Below are 16371 nucleotides of genomic sequence, written 5' to 3'. Positions count from 1 at the left end.
CATCTCGTCCACAGGTGCTGTGTAACACGGGCGGCCTCGAGCAGATCCCGCTGCGCCAGCTGCCGGCGACGGTGGAGAACCTGGCGCTGACCAAGAACAACTTCCCGATCATCAAGCCGGACTCATTCGCAGGGTTGCGGGCGCTGAAGAAGCTCTCGCTGGACGGGAACAACATAACGCGGATCAAGCAGTTCGCCTTCCGCGGACTGCCGCGACTCAAGGAGCTCTCCATCCAGTACACGCCGCTGCAGATGGTGGCCCAATTCGCGTTCGCCGGTCTGCAGAACCTGTCCACCATCCTGCTGAGCCACAACCAGATCCAGCGGATCGAGGGCAACGCCTTCGCGGGCACCTCGAACATCAAGCTGATACTGCTGACCAACAATCCGCTGATCCGCATCGATAGCTCGGCGTTCTCCAGCCTGACCAACGTGGGCCATCTGATTCTGCCCTCGGGCATCCGCAGCATCGAGCAGGACGCCTTCTTCGGCATGGACACGGTGGGTCTGCTGAAGCTGGCCTACATGGACCTCAAGGAGGTGGCGCCCTTCACCTTCCGCGGCCTGTCGAATGTCCTGCTACTCACGCTGCAGGAGTCGGATCTGGGGGTGATTTGTGCGGATGCCTTCACCGGGCTCACCCAGGTGGAGACACTGCAGATCCTGAACAACAAGATCGACTCGATCGAGGAGCTCAACTTCACCAGCACGGCGGCCATCAAGCATCTCAAGTTCTTTGGCAACCACGTGCTGGAAACGCCCGATCCCAACTCCATCATCATCGACGGGGTGGAGCACCTGCAGCTGGTGAGCAACCACTTCCCCTGTGGCTGCCACATACACACCCTACTGGACGGACCGCTGGCCGAGGGCGCCCACAATCTGACCGACTTTCTGCAGAAGAACTACTGCATCTCGCCGCTAGAGGTGAACGGGCGGGTGATGAGCGAGCTGGACATCGACTCCATTGGCCGCTGCTCCGACCAGCTGACCAAAGGCAATCTCGGCAGCTCAGCGGCCTCGCTGGCCCTTGGAATCAACTCGATGCTGCTCATCGCGGTCGCCAGCTGCGCGGAGTGGCGTCACGTGCGGCTCCTGGCCAATCGGCTGGCCCAGCTCCTGGGTCATGTGGCCTGGCGACGTCGTCGGAAAAGGCGAAAGGGCAATTAGGCGGAGATGTTCTGCACCGATTACCCGAGGTATGTATCATTCATCATATCATTCCCTGCCAATTCCCATAGTTATATGTAATGGTCATTTGAGCCGGATCAGGTTAGCTGTTAGGTTGAGCTGTTATGCATTTTAAATTAGTAACGAAGATTTTGTTGATATCCATTCACATTTTATGCGGTATACGTAGGTTGTGAGTCAAGCAACACCTGCTTAGGTTCAGTTTTAGTCGCAGAATCGCATAGAACCACAAAATCCGGCTTTCGGTGCCCCTTATTTCAACCGTTTTTGGCCAACTCGCAAATGGAAAACGGTTTCAATAGCCTCTCATCTTTAAATGCAATCGCAAACATGGCCAACAGAGTGTTTAGTCATCGTCATAAGTATTCCACGCAGCCCCATCCAATCGAATCCGCTAGTCCCCCCAAAACCAATTGAACTGCTTGAAAACCCAATGCTGCAGTGCAGCCAACATCAGCTACGGATACTTGGATACTCGGATACAGTTCCATTGTGGAGTGTGCTTTAAGAGTGTGCTGCAGGGTGGTGGTTTGTCGGGTTAGCATACAAAACGAAAACGGAAATTACAAATTCTATTCACTCGCCCGACTGTGGCACTCTAATTCGTAGCCGTAGTCGTAGCCGTAGCTGGAGCTGGAGCTGAAACCCTAGCCCCACTCCAAAAGTACCTAGTCCGGAGTGGAGCGTAAATCGGAGAGCGTGAAGGGGAGCGGTCCCAGCCCCAAGGCCACCCAATCGCCTAACCCATTTAGCCTTGCAGCCGGACAAACGGACAGACGAACGGACAGAGAGACGGACAAGCGGACAAGCGGAGAAACTTTGATGGAGACGTTGGGTCCTTAGGAGCGAGGCCAGGCTATTCTTCAGCCGCTTATCGCAAAGGATTTAGATTTATCTAACTTGATTATGAGGCCGGACAGTGCTCCTTTGCTCCTTTGCTCCCTTGGCGTTCCCCCGCAGGAAGCCAATGAAAAGGGGAAAGGCACTCGGATCTCGGATCTCGGCCGGCCTAAAACAAATGCCCAGAGAAATCATTGAAGGAAATTAAAACTTTGTTTACTTTTAAGTCCTTCTTCGTCTGAGTTGGCAGCAGTTAGACAGAAGGCAAAACCAGAATCAGCAGCTTCAGCCCGAAAAGCGGGGCCAAAAAGTTTAACAAGAAAAAAGGACATTTTTTGTGTGCACTTGCGTTCTGTTTGCATTTGCATGGCCCTCCTTGCTGGCCACATTAGATGGCCTATTCACTTAATCAGTTTTTTTTTTTTGGCTAATTGAAGGACAGACGGGCTGGCAGGATGCGCCAATTTGAGTCCACTTTAAGACTTAAAGCCAGTCATCCTGCCGTCTGCCGCATCCTGTCCCGTTTTGGCAAGGCGACATGGACGTGCGATGGTCGCCAATGTGGCCGGCTTAACACGTTCCCCGTTCTTGTCCTGCTGCCACGCCCAGTTGGGCCCACGGCACCGCCCCCCCACTGGATTCCTGCTTGGTGGAGCATGTTGTAGGCGCACTTTGCTCTTTGGCGCTTTGGCACTCGTCCGCAGATCGTTAACTTAATTGTTCCGCTTGAAATCCGAAAACTGCCAACGCTATTGTTGCGACTGATAGTCGTGAATGGCCGCGACCACGCCCCCTCGGCAAACGCCTATGGCACAAACTGAAACAGGAAGAGGGTGAGAATGAGCATGGGCACGAGGACGAGGACGTGGGCGAGGACGTGGGCGAGGACTTGGGCGAGAACGAGGAACCGGAACAAGAACAGGAACAGGAATGCAATAAAATTGGCGTGACTAACTCAGCTCTGGGAGCGATGCGAGCATTGCAGATGAGCTCAGCCCGCGGCTGAGAAGCGGATGAGTATGTGGCGGGGAGGGATTGAAGGGGTTTTGGGGACATGGGACGACCCATGGTCCATGGTCCACGGCCCATGCCCCCCACTCCCCTGGCGGCAGCCACAGAAGGGCGCAAGTCGTGCGTGCCTCGGCCAACGTTGACGCTGTCATGCAATCAGCAAATAGGCGACCGCAGCAAAAGTCGCGTAATTAACGCGGGGCCAACATGGAGGACTAGGTGGCCACGCCGCCGGATTTCCCCATTTGCCATTCAGAAGCTTAAATTGGAGTCCCGAAACGGCGTGCCCCCGCAGCACTGGCTGTCTATCCAGCACATCCGCACATCCATCCATCTATCTATATACCCATCTATCCGTATCCCTGCACAGCTGTGATAAATGTTCAGCCAAGGTCCGGATTCCGGAGCTCCGGAGCAAAGCAAACATGGGAAAGTGAGGGGCGATAAATAAAATCATCGACGACGACGACGAGCTGTAAAAACGTGCAGCGAAAAGTGAAATGCAATTGAGAGTTGCAAATTGAAAAGTCTAGATTAGAGGATGAGGTATTTTTGCGTTGGTGCCCCAAGTGGAATCTGCAGATTATCCACAGTAAGTGTTCCCGGCTAACCGATAGCCAAATAGCCGTGGGTTAACTTGCTTCATTATCGAGACAAAACCATGCGGTTGTAGTAGTAGCAGAGCCATGTGTGGAAATTTAACCAACAATTTCCCCAAGTTCCATTGATGAACCCATGCGTATAAATCCTCTCGCTCCATCTTCTCTATCTCAGATACCCATTAGCGTAACTCTCCCAAAACATTTGGTGTCCAATCGTCGCATCATCGGAACTGCTTACTCATCATAAGCAAAACGTGGCGCCCACCCAACCACAATTCATCCATCGCCTATCGTCCTACCAAAATCGTTCCAAAATCCCTGGCAAATTACCAGCGACATAAATTAGAACCCGACCACCACAATGGATACAAGACTCTGGTCGAGTGCGCCTGAAATATGACAACGGCCAGTGGCGGGTTAAGCGACGTCCATTTGCGTGTCATAGGGCATTTTTATACATATTTGCCTGGTCGAGAATTTATTGGGCTAATACAAAATTTAATCAGCCTATATTCCGATTCCTCCTGCCTTCTGCCTTCTGCCTCGAGTCCTTTTTCCATCCACTTTCTCTCGTCCTCTGCACTTTTCTGTGTATTATCAGACTCGAGTCCACCATAAATAACTGAAAGTAAGGTCTGGGTCCAAGGTCGGGGTCGATTTACTCCGGCTTTGGCGTTGGCGGAAGGTGGCCAACAGCTGGCGGCGAAAAAGGATTGGCATTGGTCCTTACACTTCATTTAAAGTCAAGAAGTCGCACATAAATTTCCATGCACATAATTAAACGACCAAATGACAAAGCAAAATCGTTAAAACGAGGTCGAAACGAGGTGGCACGAAAAGCGGGAATACTGAAAATGCGGGTTGGGTGAAACGAGTGAGTCAAACGACCTCGGGTTAAACACAAACCCAATAAAATATGCAGCCAGATGACCCCAACTAAGCACCCCCCACCTCACCGCCAGCTGCTCGTTTCGTGTGCTTGTGCGTGTGTTTATCTAATAACAAAAATTATGAAAATCTATGTGGGTGTCCTGTCAATTAACGTCGCCTGCAATGCCCCAAACACACGGGGCGTATGAGCAATGCGGGCCACAGGCACTAGTTTTTGGGGGAATGGAAGGGCTTGCTGCATAGATGGGTCATTGACGTGACCAGCCGGAGATCCAACGATTTGTAGGAAGCATAATCGCCGGAGATGGTTGCTCCATTATTACTGCTGTTCGTCAGCTAAAGTTAAGATCGCTAGTGATCTTTATTTATTTACTCTATTTAAATTTAAATTTTGCAAGAGTCTTATCTTTAAATAGATGTAATTAAAAGCGTAAAAAATGAAATTATTAGGGAATTTTATACATACCTTACTATGTATAGTACTTTTTTGAAAAACATGTTACAGACTTCAAAAACCTCAATAAAACTTAGAAAAAAGAACTTCTGTTATCAAATGTTGGACCAATCAAAAAAAAAAGAAACAATTATATATTTGAATATATTAAAAACGTAATAACTTTTCGATTTCTAAAATCCTCTCCTCACATTAACAGATATTATTTAAGAATACGAAGTAGAAGATGATATAGAATATCTTTGGTCCAGTCAGATATTCCATGCAATACATGGTGTTGTATTAATTATAACCCGACTAAATTGGGGCTAAAATGTTGAAATCGTCTGAATTAATAAACTGGCTATTTTCTGGCCAGGCAACAGGGTTCTAAATTCCAAGACGAGTCCCACGAAGAACGCCTGCCAGTTCCGATAACTCACAGTTCATGCGAAAATGGGCGCAGGAGGTAGAATTTTGGCAGCTTGTGGGTTAAGGGGGTTAAAGGGGGCGCTAAAGGGGGGCTAAAGGGGGCGCTAAAGGGGGGCTAAAGGGGGTTAAAGGCCCAAGGAGCAAAGGAACAACTTCATCAACGCGATTTTGGCCGCTAACTGAGACTGCGACTGAGATTGCGACTGACACACAGTCGAGGCCGAGGCAAAAATGCTTAAGTAAGCTTAGTGAGTTGAGCCCACACCCCCCACCCCTCACTCTACAACCCACACCCTCACCCACTCACACACCCAACACCGCACCCACTCCGCTTAACCCGCCAGCAGCCAGGGGACTCAACTCCCTCTTAACCCATAAAGCATTTCCACACATGTGCGCCCTTTTGTATGCTACATTGAAACTCAATAAGGGAGCAGGGCAGAAGGTAATGGTAATGGTAACATGGGCCAGGCTCAACAATTTAAAAGTTAAAAACTTTGCCGCTTCCTTTAAAGCCTTTAAGTATTTTAATTATGTAGGATTTGCGTTCCAGCAGCCAGCTTCTGGCTCCTGGCTTCTTCCTCCTGGCTGCTGGCTTCCAGCTCCAAGCTCCAAGTTCCCTGTTGAGCTCATAGCCCAAAGCCCTGCTGAATTTGTAGATGTCAGTGGAGTAGGAGCAAAGTGGAGTGGAAGCCTGGAAGTCCTGGGGCCGCTGACTGCCAACTAATTGAAAAATCGCCTATGCCCGAGGCTCGACTTGTCTCAGTTGCCAAAAACTTTTCTGCTGCCCGGGTGCGAGTTGTTAGATGCGAGCTGTTAGCTGCTGCGACCTGATGCGAGATGCGAGATTCGAGATGCGAGATTCGAGATGCGAGATTCGAGATGCGAGATTCGAGATGCGACCTGATGTGACATATGCAAATCACATGAGCCAGGGTCTAGGCCGCCTAAGTGCTTTGGCTGTCGGTTGTGTCGGTGCGAATCTGGTTCAAATATCCAAATCCGTCCCGATCCTCTCACTCACTCAACATCCGTCCGACACCAGACAGAGATCATCATCATCATCATCATCATCATCATGGTGGCCCCAAAATCGGAGCACAAGTTCTGGCCCACTCACATCCACATCCACATCCACATACACATTCTGATTCACATTCACATCAACAACATCTTCATGCACTTGAGTCGGCAATATAAATCAAATCAAAAGCACAAACAAGCCGCGAGTGTGTACACAATTCAAGTAAACTCCATAGAGAGATTGCCATGCCCGAAAATCCAAGGCAGTGGCGAATGCGGAGGGCAAGGGATTCACACTCGGATCCAGATGCGGATTCAGATTCAGATTCGGATTCAGATTCGGATTCGGATTCGGTCCAGAGACAGGCATTCAACTGGGACATAAATCAAGGCGCCGGCAACTTTGCACTGCACTTGCACTTGCTCGACCGGCCTTTCAGGACAACCAGGACAACCAGGACAGCCAGGACAACCAGGAGAGAGAGCCAGGACATTCGGGATAGAGTCAGCCATCAGACAGAGCCAGGACATCCCGCGACTCCAGAGGCTGGGTACTCCACCACAAACCAATGTACCAGTGCCCAGGGGAGACGGACGCACACAGATATATCCGCTCATATAGATATAGACAGACACACGATATACGATATACGATAGATAGGCATGTAAGTGCACTCGAATGTTGCTTGTTGCGATGATGACATCGTCATCGTCATCGTCCTGTCCTCCCTGCCCCCCTCTCTGTCATCGTACTCGTACTCGTACTCGTACTCGTCCTTGCTGAGAGTAGGAAAATGCTGTGTTGAACATCAATCTGCTTGAGCTATGACAACGAAGCGTTTTATTGTTGTAAACACACAGGCACACAGATAGTGTGTGTTTGTGTTTGTGTTTGTGTGGGTGGGGATGGGGATGGGGATGGGGGGTAGAGTGAGCTCACCAACACACATATAAAAATGGCGAGTGTCCTGTGAAGAGCTCAACTAGTTGGGACCCTGTGAACTGCCAATTCAACGAGCTAAACGGGCTGCATCTCAAGTTTTTCGACTGAGCAGTTTGTTTATTACTTGACAAGTTGCGTTTCAAATCAGTTTAAAGTGGAATGTCTAAAGTCGAAACTTTAAGGCATCCCAAAGTCAGAGTTCAGAGTTTCGCGTTCTGGGTCCTGAAGAAACTTCATCCAACTTGAGATTTCACTCGAGGGGCAACTCGACTGGCAAACTTTTCGTAATCTTTCAAAGATCTCCTAGCGTTCGGTTTCATTTTCGGTTTGCCGAGATATATATTTGCTTCTATGCCTTCCGTCTATTCAAGTGGAAAATTGAACAGCACCTCCAGCACTGATAATTTTAAATCGTAACTTTCTTACTTTCTTCCAGAGAACTGCAGACTTCAACTCGAGATCATTGAGGCAGCAGCAGCAGCAGCAGCTTCCCGTGAATTCCTGATAATTCCCGATCACCAACTCCGCCAGGGTATCTGTCATCCATTGTACACCGCATAAATATGTGGCGTTTATGTATCTGCACCGTAAAGTAAAAAAGCTGCAGATTGCCAAATGTAAAACTCTGCAGTTTTGCTATCATCATGCGAAATCTGAGAGTCTGATGTCGCTCCAACTTCCCTTCTTGCCATTTGGCATTTGCCATTTACCATTTACCATTTTCCATTTACCATACGCCGTTCCTCGCCATCCTGCCCCAAAAAATGCTGAACCCTAGGCTAATCCTGCGACCAGGATCCGACTGCATCCTGCATATCCTGGGCCCGAGGGCCCAACTACGTTTGTTTGTTAGTTGTTTACGTTTGTGTTGCCATTTCGTTCTGTTTGCGTTAAATGCGAAACGCGAAATGCTAAATCCACAATGCAAAATGCCGAATGCAGAATGCCTCATGCCTCATGCAGCATGCAGCATGCAACATGCAGCATACAAAATGCGGACTGCGGATTGAACACTAAATTATTATATCAAATTTCGAGTCAAATGTGTGTAAATCATAAAGTGAACGCATATGGACGATGGCATAGACAAAATCCGATGTAAGCGTATTTAAGCATGTGTATTTGTATTTATATTTGAATTTATACTTGAATTTGTATATGTGAAAGTTAAATATATATATATATATATATGAACCTAGCTGTATGTGCGGATGAACGCAATTTTTTTTTTATCATAGTTAATAGTTCATAAATAACTGGGATATTTATTGGCCAATTAATAAAGATGCGAACTTATACAAACATCTAGTACATACATATATTTATATATATATGAAAATAAACAGCGGCAGAGGCGCAATCTGCACTACCTAGCCAGATGGATAAAGTAAATGCATAGATGTGTGCATAGAGAGAGTCTAGTCAATTAATGTCATTGTATCTTGTATCTTTGTATCTACGATAGCTATCTAGAAACCAAGCAAACAAGCAAACAAACAAACAAACAAACGAGCAAACAAGCATTTGTACTTATTTATAAATCGAGTGAAACTATACGAATCCGCTATATACGGAGCACACACTATTATTATTATATAGATAAATATGTGATAAAACGTTTGCAATGCCACAAACTCACAGATCTGGGATGTGGGCGTTACGGCTGACCATACATATGTACATACATACATATATATGTACATACATACATACATAGCTATAGTCAACCGTAGCGCCCACTTTTCCCGCACTGCAGGCTGTACATATCAACAGGTTACAGGTGGACAACTCTTATCAATTACTAACTCGCTTATCTGAAGAAGTGTGAGCCGGTGCAATGTACATTTTATATAGCGATGCCCAGACTAACCCGACTATATCTATAAGTCAGCCTCCGAAACGCAATTTCATCTAACACAAAATTAAATGTAAATTGTGTCGATTTGTCCAAACAGTTTGCCGCAAATCAAATAAAACAAAACAAAACAAAACAACAACCGATTTGTTCCGGCAAATAGGAAATGTTTCCGAGCAAATTGTTTTCTAGGTGTATGCGTACATGGTATTTGTGTTGTATTGGCCTGTGAATGTCTGTGTGTGTGTGTGTGTGTATGCTAGTGTGTGTGTGTATGCTAGTGTGTGTGTGCATGCTAGTGCGTGTGTGTATGCTAGTGTGTGTGTGTATGCTTGTGTGTGTGTGTGATTGCGTATCCTTTTTTGAGGCCCAGGAGAATTGTTATTCCAATTAGACGTGTTGACGAGCGAGAAAAAACAAAAAAAAAAACACACAACTTGTGCAATATAGTTCAACACTTAGATATAATCATCTACATACAAACGAACATATACTATCGACTAGATATGCAAAACTTTTTTTTGTCACCCATAATAAGAGAGAAGCATATTTCCTTGTCAAACCCAAAGCTGCTATAAGAATCCAACTCCTATACATATAACTAATAATAAAACTAGTGAAAAGTATCCATAGAAACTATCGATTGTTAATACTGCGATAACGTCTCCGATTAACTGTAAAATAGCATAATTGTGTGACCCATATAAGTAAGTTCCCATTTTCCATTCCCGCTCCAGTTCCCATCATCATTATCTTATGTCTAACCCAAAGGAGAGCCATCATAGCACACATTGCATTATTATACCCAAGGAGTAATGTTTACTGTAGGCTAAATATGAGATATACAGGTGCATAACGATAACGGTATCGATTACGATAAATGGGATAACAAGCTACAAAGAAAACTTAAAGAAGCGAAGGCAAACAAACACGAATCCCGAACTAAACCCTATGAAAAATTAATAATCTATAATAATAATAATACTAATAATAATAATAATAATAATAGTCAAAACCTACTATCGATGGAGAAGCCAAATAAAAAGAATGAGCAAGACAAAAATAAAACAAACATAATAAATTCAAAAGCCAAGCCAAAGGATTATTTATTTCCGGCGGAGTTGTTGTTGTTGTTGTTGTTGCTGGAGGTGGGTAGACAATAAATGCGGCCACTGTGCCCTGTAAGTGGGCGTGGCCGGGCCAATGGGCGGCAGATAAGGGTTGCCAGGGTGCAATAAATCAAGCATTGGCGCATCACAGATGCTTTTCTCCGCCACACTGGCCGCGGCTCAAAGCCCTCGCACCACCCGTTCCGGTCCTGATGTCCTGATGTCCTGATGTCCTTGATTCCCCGCCCTTTCCACGGAGCCTTTGTCTTTCGCAACATTTTCCTCTGCCGCCGCGGCTCCTTCGTTTCATGTTGCTTGTTCCGCTTTGCTAGTTTTTTATTTATATGATGCGAAAGCCTTAAATGCGTCACCAGCAGCAGCACAAATGCCAGGACAAAGCCGAGCGGGCCAAGGGGCGGGACGAGGAAGGAGGACTCCCGGCGCGAGGATACACAGCAATTTCAGCAACAATAATAAATATCTCGAGTCAACCGCAGCCACAGCAAAATGCAAAAAAAAGAATACAACAAAAAAAAAAACTAAAAAGTACAAAATAAGGCACAAAATAAAAAGCAGAAAACAAAAACCAAAATAAGGCAGCAGCCGCACAAACACAAACGCCGTATTTTTTCGCCCCCCGGAAAAGGACAAATGTATGTATAAGTCGCCAACGCAGTGTCTGCAGAAATGATTTCAGCCCGTACTTGCCGCATTTGGGGGCAAGCACAGTGCCGCAAAGTGGGGAAACTCCCATCGCTGCTCGGAATAGGGATCACCAGAGCGTCTCGACTAACACACACCCTGGAGTTAAGGACGCTCAGCGGTGTTTAATCCCTTAAAGCTTTTGTTATTCCCCCAATATGAATCTTAATCTGCTGCACTATATATGCAATATTATACTATACAAATTCGAATATTACAGGATATCGCCTTCATCGAAACTTTACTGCTTTTCCCAGGATGCTTCTCAAATGTTAGGCTATAGATTGAAGAGCCCGAAAGAAAGTTCAATGCATAAAAATCATTCTAAATATAATATAGATTTTAAATTCAAATTTCTTATATTACAATTAAACTTGTACTATTTTTTTTTATTTGTTTTCTTACCAAAAATAAGTCTTTTTAGAAACAGCCAAGACATTCCTTAAATATGACCCAAAAATGTGGATGTAATACGTCTCTCTGCGTAAAAATGAAATAGATTCTTTATCTTATTTTTCAATTTTGTCATAAATAACTTCTTTTGCAGGTAACATTTCAAAAGTTAAAGATATATAATCTTAACTTTTCTGCAAACTGAGCGAAAAGAAAACCTATCTGATGAATGCTCGCTGGCATAAATATCGCACCGCGCAGCCTGATGGCACTCTTTTGGCCAATTACTTTCGGCGGCACCTGTTTCACACTCACACGCACACTCACATGCAGATGCACACTCACACACACACTCACATGCAGATGCAGAGTTAGTCCTTCGGCTTGGACTGCTCCTGTGCGCGAAATATGAGCGGCATTAAAAATTAGTCCAAAGTACTGCTAAGTGCGGAAGCAGCCGCGGCAAACTATCAACGACAACTACTGTGCCAGGACGAAGGACAAAGGACGAAGGACGAGGGGTCAGCTTAACTAGTTACTACCCTGTCTCCAGGATAATCGTATGGATGGGCTTGAAAAACTGGTAGTAGCAGAAAACAATTATTAAGATATTGTGACTGAATAAAGTTGAGCCAAACTATTTTAAAGGCCCGTTTGAATTTGCCTTAATTATCCCCCATTAAATTCAAAAAAAAGTTGCCCCAACTACCCTATACCCTGTACCCTGTACCCTATACCATGAAAGTGTGTGTGAGCATATGAACTGCAACAATGCGGCGCACTCATACCAATGCAGTAGGGCGCATATTTTTAGTGTAGTTAGCAGTTGTGTGTGCCCCTCCGCCCTCCGCCCCCAGCCACGCCCACAATTTGTGCGTGGTCCCTAGAGACCGCACTTGAATCTGACAGTATGATCTGATATGATATGATATGATGTGATATGGTATGATGTGAGATGATATCATATGATATGATATGATATGATATGATATGATGTGATATCATATGATATGATATGATGTGATATGATATGATATCATATGATATGATATGATATGATATGATATGATATGATATGATATGATATGATATGGTATGATGTGAGATGATATGATATGATATGATATGATATGATATGATATGATATGATATGATATGATATGATATGATATGATATGGTATGATGTGAGATGATATGATATGATATGATATGATATGATATGATGTGATATCATATGATATGATATGATATGATATGATATGGTATGATGTGAGATGATATGATATGATATGATATGATATGATATGATGTGATATCATATGATATGATATGATATGATATGATATGATATGATATGATATGATGTGAGATGATGTGAATGATATGATATGATATGATATGATATACAATGCCATAATTTACCAGTTTAGAAAAAATCCTTTTATAATTTTAAATATACTCAATGTACAGTGTATAAATATGTTTTAAAAATCTATTCATCTTAAGGGAAGAAATAATTTAAAATATATCTTCAGTATAGAAAAGTCTCCCTTAAGTCGCAATGTAAAAACTGCCCACCATGGCCATCTCTAGTATGGGTGAAGCTGCTCCTGTTTCGCTCCGCGGACTTTGCCAGTTTTGTTGGTCGAAAATTTTAATGCCACATTTAGCGCTGGCGACAATGCCCCATGCAGCACACCACCCACTCGGGTTTAAAGCGCCCCAAAGTATGCAGGGCTTCTGGGTATTTTTTGTTTTTTTTTTTTTGTTTTTTTCTGTGATTTTTATATGGTGTAGGATGGCAACAATCGACATTGGCATATGCCACACGAATATGAGCAGTTGCATATTCACTTTAGGGGGGCTTAGAGGCGGAGGTGGAGGGGTGCACTCCATTGGCCAGAGAACGAACATAATTGGCAAGTTGTATCCATTGGTAATGGTAGTGCCGAGGACCAAAAGCAACGAGAGCAGTAGTGTTCTGGTAGCGAGCGAGTCTGCAAATGGAAAATACAAAACGAAAATCGCTTAAACTGTGCAAACCAATAAATTTAAAGCAGCTTAAGCGATGAACACGAAACAAAACAGAGGAAAACAAAAACAGTCTGGCAAAAGTCCGAATGGTTAGCAAAAGGCGTGGGTGGTATGTGTGTGTGTGTGTGCTAGTGTGTGCAAATGTGTGTATCGGTGTGTGTGACTGCACACAAAATGCTACTTTGGTTGGTGCGTTTGTGTTGGTGTGCTGGTTTTGAGTCCTCAAAAAATCATTGAAATTAAATGCAAATCAGCCGACAAAAAGGATAAACACATACACACATGCACATACATACATGTATGTAGCCAGGTGGGCAGGGGAAGGAGGGGAGGGAGGGGCTTTGGTCCTCGAAAGGAGCAGGGTGGCGCACTGGATCGGTGGACGTTGGGCGGTGGGTGATTCGGCATTGCTGAATGTCACTTGAGCTGCCTGTTATTTCTACGGCCAGCTGGCTGTTTAGTTTGGCCGGTCATGCATCATCGTCATCAGCAGCTCCATCATCATTATCATCGTCATCACCAACATTATCATCATCATCATCATCATCGTCATCGTCAGTCGCAAATGCACATGGGTAAACACATTTGGAACAGCACTCACCTTATGTACTACTATACACGAAAACCTATTCGGTTGGATTTCCACTTATTCCATTCTTGCAGCTTAAATCGCACGATTTTTCCTAGCTTTATCTTTTACCTTAAATACTTTAAAAGTTTCGTTTATATCTCTATACGTAAACAAAAGGTAATCAAATGTTATACTCGGACACTGTCCTCTCCTCCGTCTTTCTGTCCGTTCGATTGTCCGGCTGTCCGTCTGTCCGTCCGTCCGTCTGTCCGTCCGTCTGTCTGTCCGTATGTCTGTCCGTATGTCCGTCCTTCTGTCCGTCCTTCTGTCCGTCCTTATTAACGTCGAGGCATCGGAAACTATAAAAGCTAGAAAGTTGAGATTGCGCAAGCAGTGGTCCACGCCCACACTTAAAAAAATTGTTTCGTTTATTGTTTTTTTTCATGTTAATATTAAGGCTCCTTTTCAAGGGGGTATCTGATAGTCGATCTTATGCTTTCTTACAGGGCTAGCTTCTGACTTTGGAACGGACGAAAAATATACACCATGAATTATATGACCAACAAAGTTATGCTATGGATATGCTTTCTACCGTATCGTTAAGGGATTTATAAACTATACTTTTATACTAGAAGTTCGTAACAAATGTGGACGATTTCATCTGAAATCAGGTAGTAAAAAGAAATGCGGAATTAGCAGCTTTCACTAGCTAAAATTCAAGCTACTTACATAAGTAATGAGTATTCGGCTGGGCATGTCGTCTCAAGTGTAATTTGATTAGGGACCAATTAGTCAAATCGGGGCCGCTCCAAATTAGTTTAAGAGCGGCCTATTTCTCTTTGTGTAGGCGGCACATGATCGATGTGTGTGACGCGTATACAAACATTTCTACATATACACTCGTACATGTACATATGTATATATGTATGTATGTATGTATGTACACATGTGCAATGCCTGCTTTGGCCAGCCAAAACCGCCCATACCCTCCCCCTTTCACTGTTTTCACTTGCTGCACAAACACAACAAACACCAATTGAACTGCAATTGCATGCAATGCATTTTGCATTTTCGATGCCCCAGACAAACACTCAACGAAGTGGTAAAAGGCGGGGGGTTGGGGGGGTCCATTGCACTGCAGCGCCATCTGCTGGCAATGAAATGATCCTTAAAAGACCACAAAACGATTTTATTCAATTAAAATGTCAAAAACGGTGTTTGTTTTCGTTATTTAATGCTATAAATATTTACACTTTTATCTATGCCGCTGCCGTTTTTCACCCCAGAGCATTGTTGAGTGCATAAAGAGTCAGTCAGTTGGTGCATCAATGAGTGAAAAAGGAAAAGTTATTCGCTCCATCTATATTCATCGATAAAAGCATTTACACATGTATGTGCGTACGTTTCAACGGCTTGAATTGGTTGGGAATCACAAGTGCAACACGCATTTATGAGCGAAAATTGTGTGCGTTTTTAAAACCGGACTTTAAGAGCTCTTTAAATAAACACATTTAGGTATAGTTGGAATCTAGGTATAGTCTTGTGGGTACTTAAAGTTTACATGTGGTTTTAGTATGGATATATATGTATATATTACGCTTTCTATACCCAAGTTGGGACTCAAAATTCTTGATAACAAAACAGAACTTTATGCAGCATTTTGACAGCTCTGTTATTTTTATACTTACGAAGCAAGATATTACCAGAATAGAACTACAATATTGTTGTTTAATAGAAACAGCAAATGGATATTATTTATGTGGGAAAAAAAAACTGCCACGTTTCCCTTTCTATTCGGAATGTAAGATACCCGGTCAACAAGTTTCTAATTCATCAGATTGTTTTTAGTTACAGGGTCATAAACATTGCTTACATAATAATTATTATGATTATCATATTGAAAGGGGCGACGAGGACGAAAACAGGACGAGGACGAGGACGAGTCCTTGGAGGCGGAGTTGGAATATCGGAGGATGTTAGGCATAGCCGATAATTTGTTGTTGCTGCCAGGCGAATATTTTTGGCTTATTGCAAATTTTGGGCACGTACAACTCGTAAAGACTATTTACGATTCTAATAAAAAGTGTGCCCCTTCGTCCGCCTTCCAACTTCCACCTTCCACCCACTGGCCGTGTCATCCCTTTTGAAGGAGTAACAAAAGTGGAAGTCCTGCGGAAGGTCCTTACAATAACGAGCCCTTTCGGTGTCTTTGTGTGGGTGCAAATGTCGGTGTGTGTGTGTGTGTGTGTGTGCGCATGGAAATTGTTGAATTTGCTGCTAATTAAATTGCCGGCGCTGCTTGAAATTTGCATTCGCTTTTAATAAACTTCTGCGGGAACGA

At 44.4% G+C, this 16371-nt stretch overlaps 1 protein-coding gene across 1 annotated transcript in view; it reads left to right on the top strand.

The window, feature by feature from the left end:
• LOC6526064 (chondroadherin) overlaps positions 1–10313 on the top strand; it is a 29559-nt gene extending 19246 nt beyond the window's left edge. The window contains exons 4-5 of the mRNA XM_039373831.1: positions 15–1198; positions 7802–10313. Coding sequence (XP_039229765.1) covers positions 15–1169 — 1155 coding nt within the window. The 3' untranslated portion in view covers positions 1170–1198; positions 7802–10313. The remainder of the gene's footprint in view (positions 1–14; positions 1199–7801) is intronic.
• The last annotated feature ends 6058 nt before the right edge of the window (positions 10314–16371 follow it).

The sequence above is a fragment of the Drosophila yakuba genome, chromosome X, assembly GCF_016746365.2.
Source record: "Drosophila yakuba strain Tai18E2 chromosome X, Prin_Dyak_Tai18E2_2.1, whole genome shotgun sequence".
Taxonomy (NCBI): domain Eukaryota; kingdom Metazoa; phylum Arthropoda; class Insecta; order Diptera; family Drosophilidae; genus Drosophila; species Drosophila yakuba.
Note: the sequence above shows the minus strand (reverse complement) of the source record. Positions and strands in the feature narration are given on the sequence as shown.